This window comes from Centruroides sculpturatus, unplaced genomic scaffold (genome assembly GCF_000671375.1).
Source record: "Centruroides sculpturatus isolate CEXI.00-Female unplaced genomic scaffold, Cexi_2.0 scaffold50, whole genome shotgun sequence".
NCBI lineage: Eukaryota > Metazoa > Arthropoda > Arachnida > Scorpiones > Buthidae > Centruroides > Centruroides sculpturatus.
In genome coordinates, this window is record NW_019384891.1 from 1,088,647 (window position 1) to 1,107,661 (window position 19,015).

The 19,015-nt window shown below is 31.8% G+C and overlaps 1 protein-coding gene across 1 annotated transcript in view; it reads right to left on the reverse strand.

Annotated features, from left to right (window-relative positions):
• LOC111631265 (protein artemis-like) overlaps window positions 1-19,015 on the reverse strand; it is a 29,719-nt gene that overhangs the window by 8,890 nt on the left and 1,814 nt on the right. Inside the window, exons 2-4 of the mRNA XM_023375482.1 lie at window positions 12,397-12,448; window positions 9,524-9,608; window positions 4,040-4,087 (exon numbers count right to left, since the gene is read on the reverse strand). Coding sequence (XP_023231250.1) covers window positions 4,040-4,087; window positions 9,524-9,608; window positions 12,397-12,448 — 185 coding nt within the window. The remainder of the gene's footprint in view (window positions 1-4,039; window positions 4,088-9,523; window positions 9,609-12,396; window positions 12,449-19,015) is intronic.

Here is a 19,015-nt window from a genome sequence, read left to right on the forward strand (position 1 = left end):
GGTTGTGATATGATCAATACTCCCACTGAATGCAAGCAAAAAATGGCTTTCAGATCAGGAAACATGAAACAAAAAGTCGAATGTTCTTTGAAGCCACACTTGGAACTTAGAACCTTTAAGCATAACATATGAGACTGTTTTTTAAGTACATACCATTTTGATATTAAAAAAACACAAGTGCAATTTTTTAAATAATTTTATTCTTACATAAAAGCCTGTATCTTAATTAATCTACTTTTCAACATAATTTCCTCCAATATTAAGGCACTTTTCATATCATACAACCAGCTTCTGAATTTCATCCTCATAGAAACCTGCCCTGATTTGCCAACCACTTCATCATGGCGTTTTGACATCATCATTGTAGCACTGACTGCCTAGATGCTTTTTCAAGTGGAACAAGTAGTAGTCACTAGGTGCTAGATCAGGGCTAGGGAGGGTGATCAAGCTGTTCCAGCCATATGATGCATTCATTATACTTATTAATAATTATTTTGTAAGGACCACTGTAAGTGTCTACAACTAGTTCCCATTCTGTCCACATTCTTCGACTCTGTAATTGTTGTCCCTGCTTGTTTTTGGTGTCTGTATCTGTCTATACGCTTCATTTAGTGCCTGTGTATTTGTACCTACATCTGTATTCATATCTACTCTACTGTAAATGTTATTTTTATGTTACCAGAGATTCACTCTGTGACTATGCTTAAATATCTGCATGTGAATTTACATATTATATTATTTGTGTTTAATTTCCCTTGATACTATTTTCTATTATTGTAACAATTTCTATGTAACTATTTCTATATAACTAACCTTTTGTATTTTTGTATTTTGCATATTTTCTTACTAACTATTAATTTCTATTCTAGTATCTAACTTTCTTTACTCTATTTTTCACATGTTAATTAAACAACCGTATCTGTACTTTGTATCAATCACTCAGGATATACTGGTTACACCTGTTGTGGCACCCTGATACATTGTAAACAATGTGTTCAAATAAAATATATGTCTATGTCTATATGTCTATGTTCCCAGCCATATGATGTGATAAGGTCTCGGGTTCATTGAGCCACGTGTGGACAGACATTGTCATGAAACAAAACAATCCCCTTACTGAGCTTCCCATGCCTTGTTTTGGATGATGAAATTGTAACACGTCTGTTTTCTCAAACTTTTGCATCAACTTTCTGCACCAAGTCTCAGTAATGACAGATAGTCATCTACTATGCTCCTCATCATGGACATTAGTATGGCCATCTTTAAATGCTCTAACCCATTTTCTTACTATTCCATCTCTAATAATGTTTTTTTATACACCTCACTAATCTGCCAATGAATGTCAGCCACTTTCATGTCTTTTGCATTAAAAAAAAAATCATTGTGCATATTCACAATTGGTGGGATTTTCAATTGTCTGAGACATTTTAAACACACAAATAAACATAAAACAAACGAATGCTTCCATAATGGCATCTGTGGCTAGCCAACAGATGTAGATACTCAGCACACATTTGCGGAACACCAACCACAACACTGCAGCAGCTCTATTTTGAAATGGTACTTACTTAAAAACATGCTACTACATATATACATAATTCTTATATAAGAATTGAAGAGTTACTTTGGATTTATATGAGGACTTGACCATAAAATAGTTAACATCAAAGACAGTAATAAATTTGTTGCAGCCTAAAAATGCAGTTTATAGACTGTAACATGACAGAAGTATCTTTATAAGGAGACTTGTGATATGTCCTCCAAATGTTTTCATCCAAATGGATGTGTATAAGATGGAGCCACCAACATTGACAATGGAGCTCAGAAGATTGGGCATGTTCTTTACACATATGAGTCATGGCACAGTTTAAATATGAGAGCATGATTCCCAACATACTCTCATCTCGTGGTAACTAGGGACACACAACATCATTTTAATATTTTATTTTTTCTGATCTTATTGTGCAAATGTACACTGTTTAATAAGTTTCCATTAAAATTTGTATCAATTTTCATTACATTTCTCACTGTACGTTGCAAGTAATCTATAGTTTTCTCCATTATTATTTTGCACATTTGTGTGTGTGTGTGTGTAAACTATAGATTACTTGCAATGTACAGCAAGAAATGTAATGAAAATTGATACAAATTTTAATGGAAACATATTAAACAGTGTACATATTGTAAGCATTCAGAGCTCTCTGTGTAAGGAACCAAGTCTGAGCTTTATTTTTATTTTACTTTTATTTTGCTTTCATTATATTTTGTTTGGGACTTATGTTTAGTTAAGACGAAGGTTTCCTCACCATTCACCTTAGTGACTTAAAAATAGAAGAAAAACCAACTCACCGACGAAAGAAAAGCGCCGTAGAAAAACTCGCGCACACTTGCGCTTCCCAAGCGGAAAAAAGTAAGTCCGCACTGAGAAAAAGGGGGGGGGAAGACCCCACAACCCAGTTAGGAATCGCTAAACCTTAAAAGAATAAAGCATCCCGATAATTGTTAAAAAGAATAATGTAAAAGGTTAGCGAAGTATTGTCGGAAAATAATCTGCCAGATAAACAAGAAAAATTTAATGTTACAGATAAGTATGTAAATGAGGAGAGTGAGCTCATTCAGAATTGTGACGTCACCTCACACTATAAAGCCTCTAACTCAAGTGAAAACGAACGAGGTGAATTCCTGATAGCAACGAGCTTTGGTGAGCTTCGTAGCAGTGAACGAGAGAGGTGTCCGATAGGATTTTGAAGTTATTCTATTTATGGATTGACGATTATAGAAAGTCTTGAGAGTTTGAGGAAATAGGTTCCTAGTATATTGAGGTGACGATTAGGATCTTTAATTTATAAGAATTATTGTTTATAAGTTAATTCTTTGATTTTGTCGAATTCCAAAGGGGAATAGAATTAAGTTAGAAATAGATTGATTTGAGTTTGTCGGATTGATTCTTGTTGAATTTCATTGAATAAATTATTGTTTGATTTTTACTAAATACTGTATATAGTTTATTACTAGAAGTTTAATTAAATATTTGATTTTGTTATTGACAAACTTTGTCATTATTTAATTCGGTGCACGCTTAAAGTCCAGGCCTGGCACACTAACGCGAATCCGCATAAAGTACCCGTTAGGGAACGGCTATTTCCGGCACACAGTAGTGTCGATAATCGTTGGAAAGTCGGAAAAATAATATAGTACTTTACATCTGTAGAAAGAACTATTGAACAAACCTAAACCTAATTTGACAAATAGACTGTCTTGAGTATGTCTTTTCAATTTTTGGGAAAAAAAAACATTAATTAAAAAAATCAAATTCTCTGCAGAACTGCCACAAATCACAAATTTTCAAAATTCAAAGCCAAACAATTGCCATATTAAATTGGGCTACATTATCACTACTATTAATAATTAAATACTGGCAATTGTTTGGCTTGAATATAACTATTGGGCTTAGAGATATTTATATATTCAAAAATTCAGAGACTAGGGCAAAATTTGGCACATATGTTCTTTAATATGCATATTACATATGTTTTCTAATAAATTTTGGAGTCAAGAAGCAAAATATAATAATTTTATTTCAATTACAGTTGTGATTAGAAATGTGAAACTGCTGATATGGCTCTGTATACCCTTCCATTTACATGCTCCAGAAACTAAATTTTCTACAAAACATTCTCAATGGCAGAATACCGTTGATTTGCACGAGGTTGCCTGAAATGTTAAATTCTGTCTTTCCCAACATTGTTCTTAGATACTCCCAAAACCAAGAGTCATAGTCAAACAAAATTTTGTGACTTCTTTTATACCCAAACTTTGTTAGGAAACATACATAATATGCACATTAAAAAAGCAACAACACCAAAATTGAAATTTGAATTGAAATATTTTACCTTAAAGTCAAAATCATATACTCAGGACAATACATAACCAAATTTGGTTAAGATTTTACTTAAGAATTTTGGTTAAGAACTTATTAAATAAATGCATTATGATTTAATGACTATAATTATAAATTTCTAAAACCATTCATACATACCATATTTGGCACAGAAATTGTTATTGCACTTTTAACTGGAATAGTTTCCTAAAAAATAAAAATAGAAAAGATTAAGAAAATATGTTACTGTTTTTTTCAGTAATATAAAAAAAGAATATTCAACTAACTAAAATATTTCAATTCAAATATCTTAAATAAAAATTAAGAGCAATCCTTTCATTGCTCTTAAAACAACTAAGAGCAATCCTTTCATTGCTCTTAGTTGAGCAATGAAAGGATTGTACATGTTCTTTTGTTACTATAATAATCTTTATTAAATCTAATTAAAGCTTAAATAAGAGTTTTTTACTGTTTTAAAAATTCTTAATGTTTATTAACTTTAATAAGAGATTAATTATACAGGGTCTTCCAAACAAATGCTATCATTTTAAATCATTGTAATTATGTTAATTATTATTCAAGAAATATGCGATGTACTGTACAGTATACTGAGATAGAGTAACTGTCCAAGTTTCATCTCCCACCTTCATTCAAATCATTTTATTGTCTACTACCTCTAGAAAGTGCCATAAATAAAAATGGCGACTCTGCAACAGAGAGTGTATTTTTGTTTTGTGAAGGTATAAATCTATCCTACAGAGTCAGAATCACTCATCAATGTGCAACATGAGTTATCTGCATGGGCTAAAGGAGATATAGAATTGTGGCTGCTTTGGGAGAAATGACAATGGATATGCTGTTAGAAGTGTAGAAAGAATTTGAGTATTGGTTAGATATTAGTGATGTGCCAGATCGTTAAAAATGTATATTTGTGGATACGGATCATTAGTGTCTAGATCCGCAGATACGGATACCAATCTCAACTTTCGTACTCAGTCGGTGCCGGTGCGTGTGACCTTGGACCGATAGTTGACGCTTTGCATTAATAACGTGACGTGTTTTGACTTGCACTGTGCGTGTTTTTGTTTATGGTGTAAAAGTGCGCTAAATTAGAATTCACCACAAAGGCAGACAGGATAAAGTAACAAAAGTTGATATAATTTTCCAATTAAGCTATTTCGCGTCTTTATAGTGTGAAAGTGTGATAAATTAGAATTCACCACAAAGGCAGACAGGATAAAGTAACAAAAGTTGATATAATTTTCCAATTAAGCTATTTCGCGTCTTTATACAGATTCTATTTCGGTGGATTCCAACTTCACAGTGCAAACAGTAGCATGCGAAATTACAGCAATAATAATAGTTCTCTGTATCCAAAGCATGTGTACAATACAGATCACGATTGCGACAATATAATCCGGAACCTTAAACTAACCTTAAATACTAAATTAACACTAATAACAGAAAAAGGGATAGAATTAAGAAGACAGAAAAAATGGTAGATAAGATGGAAATAGGGATATCTGGTGTTTTGTCCCTTTTTTCAACTTGTTTCTTTATGCATACTGTTGGGTGGGATAACACACGTCCTTCTCCTATAACTGGCCAGTTCTCTTCTTCAATAATTAGGATTTTTCCTTCCATAGTCATCAATACGACCTTAAAACAGTATCTTTTTTCTGAACTTATTTCCGAACTATCCAGTCATTGAAAATACGACTCCCAGTATTCTCACCTCGTCCGTACACTCTGCCGTCCAGTTTACAAATGATCTGCTACGTCACTTCTCTTTTTTCTCCGGCTCCTGTTTACACCTTTGCTCCTCAAATTTCTAGGAATTGCTCATCCCACCCAAGGGACAGGAAATAGATAAGAAAGTTCTAGAAGAAAATAGAACAATAGAACAAAGGGTAGAAAGAAGAAATGAAACTAAACTAAAATCAATATTTACAAAAATATAGCGTACCGCCACAATAGTTTAGTGCAGTGTTTCCCAACCTTTTTTGTGTTATGCCCCACCTAAGCCTTTCTAAAATTCTCATGTCTCCCTAACATATACAGCGGCTATATGGTTAACTTAAACTCTGGACAAGTCCATTTTCGAATTGCCCTCCTTAGCAATCCAATTGCCCCCTGTGGGGCGTGGGCCCCACGTTGGGAAACACTGGTTTGTGGCTAGTGTGACAAGAGATAGCATAGATTACGTTTGTGTTTTTGGAGAGTGTTGAGTTAAATTAAAATAAAAACAATGTCGACAAAAAAATTTAGTAGTGTAATATGGAAATATTTTATGATAGTAAATGACGAATGTGCTATTGCTACCTATCTTTAAAATTTCATATAAGTAATGCAATTCATTAAGATAAAAGATCCATTAAAGATTCGCTAAAAAGTAACGGATACGGATACGGATCTTTTTTTTCCATATCCATATCCGATCTTTTTTTTCCGTAGTGATGTGCCGGATATCTGTATCCGTAGATATCCGGCACATCACTATTAGATATATGCCATGTGACACATTGAGCAATTGTAATGGGCAAATGTAAAATTTTGATAGTTTTCCAATGTTTTAATGTACTTTACAATGTTCTCGGATGATAATTAAACATAATTACAATAATTTAAAATGATAGCATTCTTTTCCAAAGACCATGTATTTATTTAATTAATTTACTTCATTAATTATGAATTATTATATAATAGTGTGGCATTCTGCCATGTTGTATATATATATTTATAATAATTTTGTATAGCTTTCTTTGTCTCTTTGTCTATCCTTTCCAGAATGTTCTTTCTTTAACTCTTTCTCCTTGGGTGGTGATGACTAATCCTGAGAACAAAAGAATGATGCCCTGAGGGCTAAGTTGGGAGAACGAGGGTCATTCTTGGTGGGGACTTCGATAGGATTGGACCGACAAAATGTGCTCTCTACTGCATTTAGGCAGTGTATAGCAGTGGTTCCCATGGATCCTCAGGGGTCCTTGGTACCACTTCAGGGGTCTGTGGCAAATAAAAATTAATTTGGGGGTGCATGGACAATGTCAAGGAGTCCACAAAAAGTTTAATATAAACTAAAATAATTGTGACCCATTTTCATTATTAGGATAGTTAAAAATAAATAGCAATAAATAAATTGGTAGCCATTTTTACATTCTGAGTAAAATATAAGTATATAGGTACATAAAATACAAAATACAAGTAATGACAAGCATCGCACAATGAGAGTCGAGCCGATCACTGCCACCTATCTATGCAGATTTGAACATGAATGGAATCTCACCGCTACATACAATAACTTGTCTAAAATATGACACTAGATGAGTTGTGCACCTAATCAACAATTTAATTCTGTTTTGTGCATGATGTGAAGTGCATACAATAAATTTCTCTGTACAGCTTGACGAGGCAACTTTGCCAGAAAACAAAGCATTACTTTTAGCTTATGTAAGATTTGTAAAAAGATGAGAATATTTCCCAAGAATTATTATTTGCCAAATGTTTGGAAACTGATACAAAAGGTGAAACAATATTTAATGAATTAAAAACATTTTTCGATGCAAAAGATATACCCTTGAATAATATCCTCTCTGTTGATACTGACGGTGCTCCGGCAATGGTAGGACGACACTGAGGCTTTCTGGCATACTTGAAACAAGCTAAACCGAATATATTTTCTGTACATTGTGTCATTCACCAACATCATTTAGTCACCAAAACCTTAGTGAATTCTTGCATGGCTCACTAGACTATGTCATTCGGGCAGTTAATAGAATCAAAAGGAATGCCTTAAATGAGAGATTATTTTGCTCAACTTTGTTTAGAAAATGATGAAGATTATGATCGTTTACTACTTAACACGGAAGTTCGTTGGTTATCTAAAGGTGCATATTTGGATCGATTTTATGCACTCATTCAGTGTTGGAATTCCTGGATAGCAAAGACAATGATTTGTGGCTCAATTTAATTAATTCAAAAAATGACATAGCATATATGACTGACTTATTTGCCAAATTTAACAAAATCAATTTGAAGTTACAAGGTGATCAATTAAATTTTATCAAAACTAAAAGTATAATATCTGCATTTGTTGCAAAACTTTTTTTATACAAACAAAACTTGGGGAGAGGAGAATGCTCTCAGTTTCCAAATCTTTCAAAATTGCAAAAATGAGATGATAATTTGCTTGTTTATTGTCAACACTTAACGGCTCTTCATTCTGACCTCAGCCAAAGATTTGAGGCTATTCTTCACTTGGTCATCCTGTTTGGGTGTTGGACCCTTCTGCAAGTAGACCCACAAACTCAGATGAAGCCATAGTAATACAGGAGGAACTTATTGAATTATCCACAAATGAGGAGCTAAAACCAAGGTTTGAACAAGGATACCACAAATTCTGGTTATAAAAACAGATACCAATTTTATATCCTGCATTATGGGCCACTGTACAGAAGCTGTTGATTGCTTTCCCATCTTCCTATTTAGTAGAATGTGGATTAGAACAGTTATAAATCTCATCACGAAAAAAAAAAAATTGACTGCAAATTAGTACTAGCAGAGACTTACTAATGTTACTCACAAACATTGAGCCAAACATAAATAATCTCATATCATCCCATCAGATTCACTCATCTCATTAACAAACAATGTGCTTTTGTATTTTAAAACAAAATTTATAATTTGAATAAATACTACTTTAAATATAAAAATGTTTTGTTTATATTTTATTTTTACATCACCATTCACCATCTTAGACATCAAAGTTAAATTTGAAATTTTGCTATAATGTAGTTGTATAGAGTTATTTCACTTGGGTTTCACGGTCAGGTTTTTGCTATGAGAAGGGGTCCATGGGCATAATAAGTTTGGGAACCACTGTCGTATAGAGACGGAAGAAGACCTGAGAATATTGGAAATTTCAGTCAAAAGGGATCTTTTTAACACCAAGACCATCATTCAAAAAAATTTAATGAGAATAAGGATCATCCATCGACCCAAGGAAGAAAAGCTCTGGAAATTCACCACTCCAAGTTAACCATTGATAACTGGATACCCACTTTCCTCTATCCTTACTCTATTTACTGTTTGTCTACTTACTTCCTTCTTACTTAGATTCTGTTAGTGTAAGCACCTAGTTTTAGTTTGTTGTATATTTGTTGTAAATATATTGTATTTGGTAATTTGTAGTGTTATGTTAATAGAGTCAATAACAACCTGTTATATCAAGATTTGTACAGCTCAGGTTATATACTTGTGTATTGGGACTGAGAGGAGCTGGCATTCCAAAGAATCGATTTATTGTATGCGAAATAAAGATATTAATCTTATAATGTATCTTTGTAACTCATTTCGCACCTATCATCACAATAGGTATTTTTGGCTAAGTGTATTTCAGATATACAGGGGGATGCAAAAGTACACAGTTGTTATTATGGAAAAAACATACATGGAGAAAATAGGAAGAAAAAAACATTTATTTTTATGTACAAATTAAATCACAAATAGGGAATACAAAATAATAAAAGGTAATAAAAATAATAATAATGAACACCAAACATTTGTATTTCTCAGATTCTCAACTGTATATGTACTTTTGCACCCTCCTGTATATGTTATTATTTCAATAAAAACAGATTAACTTACTATATATGGTGCTAGATGCTTGTACTTATGATCATTCAAAAGAAGAGCTTTTGATACTTCAGACATGTAAATTTTCACTTCATCACTGAAAATACACATATTTAGCATATTAGAAACAATATTAACCCAATTCTCTTTGTAGAAGAATAAAATTCTACTAAAAAAAATTGTAATATATTACTAAACATATTATGAAGACTAGACACAGAGAATAATAATAAATTGTTTTTCAAATTTCAAAAATTCTTAAAATAAATTTCTATCTTCAAAGGATTTTTATTTTTATTTTTGTTATTTAAAAAAATTAGCAATGTTTTTACTTCACCAAAGTTTAAGATTTAAGATTCTTTAAAGTTTATAACTCCAAATAATTTAAAGCTGTAAACAGGGTAATTCTAAGCGTATACAAAAAATTTCAAGATCTTATTCTTTAAATAATTTCAACCATAAACATGTATACAAAAATATGTTCAAAATGGCATAGTTGTCATAACTTGAAAATGACAATTACCAACCATAATACATGATTCTATCCTCTACTGCAGTGTTTTTCAACCTTCTTGAATACACGACCTCTTTACAAGTTAAAAAATTCTGGCGACCCCCCCACAGCATATTAAAACTATGTCAGTGATTTTAAATACTACATATTTAATTTTCTTTCTGTTGAGATTTAAATATCGATCAAAAAACTAATTGTACTGTAAAATAAACAGGCACAGCTTTCTCACTGAAATTGTAGTTTTTTCTATTGTAGTGTAGGACCTACACACACTTGTCTTTTTCTTTTACCCGCGACCCCCCGTGTATGGCTTTGCGACCCACCTGGGGGTTGCAACCCACAGGTTGAAAAACACTGCTCTACTGCATTGATTGTTGCATACATTCACAAATACCATAAATGTGTGAAACTATTTCATAGGAAGTGGCAATGCAATTCTGTAATTTGTCAACATTTTCAATAGAACCACACATTAAACATCCTGTAACTTTAAAACTATATTGTTTTTAACATATGTTTGTATGCATTTTTATGGTTGAAATTACTTGAAAATCAGTCCCTGAAAATTTTCATATATATTTAGAATCACCCAGTGTATATATACTTTTTACTTATAATTTTTAAACATCTTACTAGAGAAAAATTTTATTTCAACCTCTTCTATATAGTAACATTAATATCAAACTATATTTATTTATCTTTTTTTCTAATAAGTTGTTATAATAAAAATAAAACATCAATTATGGAGATGTAAAACATACAAATTACAGATCTTGTGTGTAATGCCACACATACTACTTTAATTAAGGTCATCATAAATTTCTCATTACACAGTAATTTTTCAGATACACTGTATTAACCTTTTTTAATACTTTTAATCAAATTTATATCTTATGTACACAGTTAAGTTTAATTTTATAAATGTTATTATATAATTTCAAACTTTAAAAAATTTTTCTGACAGTCAAATTGTAGACTGATGGCATTTTAACTATATTATTTTTTAAAATATGCAATGGAATTTTCTTTAGAATAATTAAATCAAATAAAAATAGAAACCAAATTAAAATAAATACAATATAAATTAAAATTTTTTTTAAATGCAGATACAATATAAAAATTAGCAACAGTTACATTTAATTGAGGTGGAGCTTTAGTGAAGCCTTTTCTACGTGGCTTAGAGAATTGTGTTCATTTTCAAAATCCATTTGATCGAATAAACTTTACCATCTTCCACTAATTGTGACAAAGAATCCAAAAATGTAATAAAAAATGGAGGTCCTTGACATCTGTTTCATAATATAAGGTCATAGCACAAGTGCATGTGACAAAGAAATATCACACAACTGCACACGATAAAGTGATATCACACAACTTGTGTAATTTTCCACAGTCACTAGTACGCCTACTATGGGCTATAGAATTGACTTTGCTATTTTTCATTAATTGCGATGAGAAATCCAAAAATGTAATGAGGGTCCTTTTAAATGTAAAAAATAAGAGTCCGTGACTGTTTCCAATATACAGAGGTATTAAGGCAACAATATCCTTGCTCTCTGATGCAACTGAGCACATGTAATGGAATTTAGGCCTAGGAATCAAACAGCACTGCATGTTCCTAATGATGCTACCTGGACCTCTAGTCTGATCTCGTCTTCCAGTAAATATAACATTACACTATAACCATTGCTTCCCTCTAGGGTCAAATTGTTTGGTAATTTATTATTAATATATAGCCATTATATAGCCTGATAGCATACAGCAGTGTTTGGCTTTATTTAGCATAATGTATCAAGTTTTTGTAGCATTGTTTGTTTATATACATGTCTTGTCAGGGTATACGATGGCCAGACAAATGCCTTATGTGGGAGTTTACAAGACAACGGTACTTGATGCATCCCCAGTTGGCACCATAGTAACCGATGATGGTTATAGTGTGCCTAATGGAAAATAGGTGTGAAAAATGAACAAAAACGAAAAACAAAGAAATCAATCATAATTGCTTTATTCTTGGATCACCTCTCCATGTTGGCAAGTGCAAAGATCTCACCTCTCCATAACCAGCCAGTGCAAGGATCATGTCACCCATGCTCAGTAGGTATGAGGGTCATTTCTTTTGTGGTGGCAAGTGCAAAGTTCATCTGTCTGGTCTGTCAGGTACAAGGATTGCCTCTTCTATGCCTAACAGGTGCAGGAATCAATTATGTCTTTCTGGCTCCACCTCAATCCTATCATGATATGACAAAGTTGTGCAAAGTCCTAATAATAACATATTTGAAAATCCTAAACTTAATTGTGAATGAAAACTTTAAATACAATTAATATACAGTTTATTACAATGAACAAAAGTTAAATTAGCTAAATAATTTACCTTTTCTTCAATCTTTCATGAAACTGAGGTGTATCAAGTCCTTTCATATGATCTGTAAAAAAAAAGTCATTAATTTCTTCTTTTTATGCAATATTTTTCATTGTCTTCATTAAATTTATATAATTATATTATGATGCATGTTGATACATATTGGAATGTGAGAAATGATAGAAAAAACAGCATATTTTTTTCTTGCAAACTATAGAAACATATTAGAGCTTCAATTTTAAAAAAAATGTGAGAAGTGAAAACCATAAAAAAATATCAAAAATAAAAACAAAAATCACTTTCAATACAAAATATAATCAACAGTTGTTACTTTCAAATAACAGATTTTGTCAATCTTAATCATAAAAACAAGATAGAGTATAGCATCATATATTCTAAAAGAAAGTATTTTAACAGAGTCAAAACATATAAAATATGTTTTTTATATTTCTTTTAAGAGCCAATCAGTGGCCAAGTGGATAAAGCCAGTGAACACTGGTAGGATTGGTTGTGGGTTTGCACCTTGTCGATGGGCTGGCCACATGGAATTTTCCAGAGTTTCTTCATAATTTTAACACCTAAATAGGGGCCAGGTTTCCCTTAGAAAGTCTTCCTGAGAGGCATCCCCACTTTGGCAGATCACCCATGTGTTGTGTTCTCATATACAAATAAATCTTATATTTCTTTTCACTTCATTAAAATACATTTTATTACAGTAGAGTATTTTATAAGAAGCACTATATAGTGACTAACTTTAAAATTTCAAGACTCAGATTGCTCAGGCATACTTTGGAGTCCTATTAGAGAAAAGAAAATAAATAAGTGTATACATATAATAATAATGTTAATTGATTGTAAAATAGCATCAATCAATAAGACTTAATCACAAAGGAGCAATGAAACAGAAGAATAAGTTTCAGAAGTGTGTGTATCTCTCAATATGTAGACAAGTGTAATCATTTTTTAGCTATAGATATATATTAGAATAAAAGTATAGTGTAAAGACAGTATCTCATCATCACTCCAACAAGTTTCCAAATATGGATCACCAGACAAGTCCTGTATGTGCAGAACACAAAAAGTAGACTAAGAGAACATCCACAAACAAGATAAATAGACTGCTTAAAATCTGATCTCAAGTAAGTGGACAGAACTAAAAAACAACTGCAGGAAGACAGACACATTCACTTCAAAGGTGCCACAACTACAGCAAAGTATCTACACTAGGTTCAAATAGTCAGAAGGTTTTCCCTCGCAAATACAGTAGAGCGTCGATTTTCCGAATCAATTGGGGACTGGGGTTGTCCGGATAACTGATTTACGTATGAAAAAATAGTTCAACGTATCCGATGTCGAAATTTTTCTCTGTTGCGTGTCGCTTCGCGTTGAATTTTCGTCGATGTTAAGCCTAACAAAGACTATTGTATCGTTAAAAATTATTTTTTTATTTTGTACAAACAAAATAAATATATTGAAAAATATAAAAATAATAAAAAATTATACTTCAGATGTTAATTTAGTATCAAAAACGTAAAATATTTGAGTAGCCCAAGACATAGCCAAAGATTGAAGCGCCACAGCACTGGCAAAAATTTAAATTTGCCGACTGGAATTCTTTCGGATGATTGACGTTTCGGATGATTGACTTTCGAAAAATCGATGCTCTACTGTATTCCTATTCTACAGGAAATATTAAAAAAAAAATCTGATTCTATTCAATTGTCATATTACACATATAGTATTTAGAATTTTAGGAAATCTTTCCATCCAAGTAAAATTTAAATGGTTCTGTTATCTAAAACAGATCAATAATTGTCATCATTCCAAGCATAGTTCCTAAAATGTAATATTCAATAAAGAGAGTTATTGGGTTGCAATTTGAAAAAATTGTAGACCTATACAGTATATTTCCTCATTCCCACTGTTATCCGTCCATCTGTCTTTCCTTAATTTTGAGAATGGAGTTAGTTAGATGAAAGATGAGACCAGATATGGAAACCTTAGAGACAGGAGCCCTGATGAACTTTATACAAACTTCCAATGTAAACGGGAAGTCACATTATTTCAATTCAAAAATTTCCCTCACCAAAAGATGTTAGATAGATGACCAGTACAACTCTATTGTTAAAGGAAAGTATAATATATAGAGGGGCAAGTATAATTTGAAATGGAGAGCATATATTTTAAATTAAATTAAAAATATCATTAAAAATTGCAGTCCAGTATTATGACAATGTCACAATAAATAACTGCTTGTCTTATATGAAATTTCTGTAATTTTTTAATGATATTAACAGTAAAAGTGGTAGAATTTTTTTTAACATGAAAGAAATTTATACATGCTTCATTGCTAGGGATCACTAATACAAATATTGGAAATATTTCTTAGATGAAAAACTTCACTAAGTGAAAAAAGTAAAATTGTACAAAGATTGTTTTTGTATTATAAAAATAAATTATGGAAATGTCATTTAATAAAATTGAAAACATGATGTTCACTGTGGCTCTGATTTTAGTATTTTTTCACTTTTAATTTAAAATATGCCATTTATTTGATGTGTCTTTACTTCTTTCGCTTTAAAAATGTTAAAATAAACTAATCTACAATAGAAGGCTGATACTGTTATCACTTTGAATTTTGTTTTGAGGGTTAAAGATAAATAATGAATGCATTGCATTTGAACATATTTATTAATTTTAAAATTGTGAAAAAAAAAAATTGTCGGAAAAATTTATCATTTTCTTAAATATAAACTGTTAATAATTTGATATTATCTTATTGATAAAGAGACAAATATGTCTCTTTATCAATAAGATAAAGTATTATAAATAAGATAATATCTGGAATGTAGGTTCAGTTTATCTGCTGAGGAACTAAATAAAAAATATCAACTATACAGCAATTTAAAAAAATCTTCCTAATAATAGTAACAAAACAAATCAAATGTTTTTATAGGAATAAACAGGCAAGCAATTATTTATACAGTGGGTGATCAGTTAACTAACAGTTTGGACTACGAACAAATTGGATAACACACACTTTCACAAAAGATTTTTATGTTCAGACAACACATGTTTGGATAACGAACACCTCACAGAACAAACACAAGAAGAAGTGACATAAAATAATGAATACTGATTGGTCTTCCCTGGTCTTCAGGCAACAATTCAAAACTTTTCAGAGCGCGGGAGACATGGACATGGACACTCAACCCAGTATATATTGATCAGGTAGTATTCTCCAAACTTTCAAACTCTCCCTTGTAATTCCAGCCTTTTATTTTTCTGACAGAAACAATTTTTTTTATAGTACTTGTGAGACTTTCGGGTGGGCACTCATTAAGTTTTGCGTCAGTTTTTATTTTTGAATGATGAGAGTATAATAACAAAGGTAGAGAGAGTGGGCAGAAGATATATGATGTTGCTGGGCAGTATGGCTTGAACAGGTCTACAGTAAGCCGCAGTTCAATCTTATCTAAGAAAGATACTGTATAATCAAGAAGACGCAAGCATCTTAAGGATGTAACAAAAATCACATCTGAGAAATAAAGAACATTGAAGAGCTCATAATGGAACCTGAAACTGATCTGACGACAGAAGAACGCCAAGAAACTCGATCAGAACAATGGTTTTAGAAAAACATCCAAACCAGGTTGAGGTTAATAGGCTTGGGGATTTCTACAATTACAATGCTTACAATGCTATTAATTACTTCTGAAAAATCCCGAAGAAGAGAGAAAAGCAATTGACATTAGACAGATTCTTTAACCTCCATAAACAGAAAAAACATGACTGATAAAAATGCAAGACTGTGTATATTTGTATTTTTATTATTACATATAAATAAATGTAGTAAGAAAGTATATATTTTTCATTTTTTGGAGTTTCCAGAACGAATTAATCAAATTCCCATAAAAACCTATGGTAAATTGATAATTGCTTAATGAACAATTCAAGTAGCAAACAAAGTCTTGGAACAAATTATGTTCGTTAACCGATCACCCACTGTAGTAACATTGTCTCAATGCCAGGCTGCAACATGAAATGCTTTCCATATCAAATTAGTGGTTTGCCCCTGTATATCATACTTTTCCTTTAACAATAGAGTTGTGCCAATCATCTATTAACTGCTTTCAAAGGAAAAGTTTTGAATTAAAATAATGTGACTTCCAGTGCAAACCAAAAGTTCATATATAGTCAATTGGGGCCTCCTGCCGAGGGTCTGTATCTGATCTCGGATTTCATTTATCTACCTTCAATCTCAAAATTAAGGAAAGACAGACAGACAGACAGACAACGGTAGGAATTTATAGGTCTACAATTTTTTCAAATTGCAGCCCAAAAAGTTAAAAACACACGGAAGAAACTAAAACATCATATATCTAATCACTAGGAACAGTTTTCCTTCACAGAGACAACATTTTATTAAAAACTATATTTTACAAAGACGTTTTAGTTTCTTCTATGTATTTTAAATGTCAAATACTGTCAACCATTTTAATTGAAACTGTGTATTTTTCATTTTTGGCTTATCACTAGTGGATATTTTAAAACAGTTTTGTATATTTTTACACAGGCATAGCCTCTAATAAAAATCATCTCTGTTAAGGAAGACTGTTCTTGGTGATTGGACATGATGGAGATATGGAAATGTTTTAGTTTCTTCCATGTATTTTTAAAGTAGAATATTATCCATCACTTTAACTGAAATTTTTATAGGAATTTAAGTAAAAAAGTTATTTTATAGCCAGCATTTTAATCTTAATGTTAGCTATAGTAATAAGATTAAGAGTCCAAGTAATTGAGTGTGGAGTAAAACTTGGGCATGAACAAATTTGCCATTTGTTGTATGCAGATAACATTGTGCTATTAGCAGAGAGCAACGAAGAGCTTCAGACACTTATATCTAATCTTGAAGAGGCATGTGAGAATATATACTGAGTGAATGTGAGTAAAACTAAATTGATTGTGTTTGAATGCAAAGGTGAACAAAAGAATTGCATGATTCAGCTGGATGGTGAAAAACTGAAACAAATGATTGAGTTTGTATATTTGGGAAGTATGATAGGAATCAAAAGATAGACAGTGCAATCACCAGAAGAGTGGATGCTAGAGTACATGTGGTGGGTGCAATGAATAAATTTGTATGGGATAAAAGAATTTCTAGAGGCTCGAATGGTTGTGTGTGGAAGTGTCATGGTTCTTATGCTCATGTATAGTAGTGAAACTTGGATATGGCCAATGAGTCACAAGAGTCACATTACTGCATGTGAGATAAGGTATTAGAGAGGAGCGCATAATATAACAAGAAGAGACTATGTGAGAAATAAACAATAAGTGCTGGAAGTATGTGGGATAAAAGAAAATGTGGTTGTAAAACATGTAAAAATAGACCCTATGATGGTTCAGCCAAGTACTGTAGATAGCTGTAAAAGAGTAATATACAGTTTATCTTCTAAACAAGCCAATCCAGACTTTTGATTGTTGTTTTCAAATTCAGTGTCTCAAAATCTGTAAGCAGAAGTACCTTTGTTTTTGTCAAAAAACAAAAATTTAAAATTTATTGAAAAGTGTAATCTAATATAAAATAATGTAGGCTAATGCAAATATTATCTTTCACAACACAAGCTAATACAATATCAAACTTGCTAACTTTAGATTATATATGAAGCTGACTTGATATATAAGAAAGGCTGATTTTAGATTGCAAAGGATAAGAAATAAAAAAATTTGTAGAAATATTGTTGACAAAACTTGTGGCACTTTTAAGCATTTATTCAATCTTCATTCTGTTTATCACAATAATAGGTTTTAATGCTGGCTTTTTCTACTAGAAAGATTATTAGTATAAAAATGTAGAATATAGAGTAATAGCACATAATAGCACTATAAATATAAATAATAAAAATTATATAAAAGTTCAGACAGTAAAATTTTAACAAACAGGACACTAAAAAAACTAGTCCAAAACACCAGATTTAGTGTCAAAAGTACTGAATTGACAACACTGGATATTTTTTCTCTTTATACTAAGAGAACTTTTTAATCAAAGCCTATCATGGGTTTGACCAGACCCAGAATGAGGTGGGAAACTGTCAACTGGGTTATTGCTAACTGGACATCTGGACAACAAAATAAGAAAATAATAATAAACAAAATCCAAAATTTCTTGTTTTACTTATAAAAATGACCATTCTTTTCTGTTGATCTACCCCAGGGGTGGCCAACCTTTTGCATACCATGCGCCAATTTTTTGATAGACGAGATCAGATGCGCAGTGGTGTACCGTGGCTGTTAGCCGCCCGGGGCGGAGAAAAATTTCGGCCACCCTTTAATCAGGTATTTCAATTTAAAAGATCAAAATTCAGTTGTGTGAAAAAAAAAAATTAATAAAAAATGCGGTGGTGGTGTAGTTACCCGTACGAAATAGTCCCATTTGACATTAGTGGCATACACGATTGCGAATGTATCGTGAATCGTAGAAGCAGAAAAAAAAAAAAAAGGTCAACAGGTGTAGCAGTCCAACCGACTCGTGGACTGTCCGGACGGTAGCACTGTCATTTAGACGCCTATGCACTGATCGAAAATAAACATACATGCATACACTGTAATTTACTATGTGGAGAACACT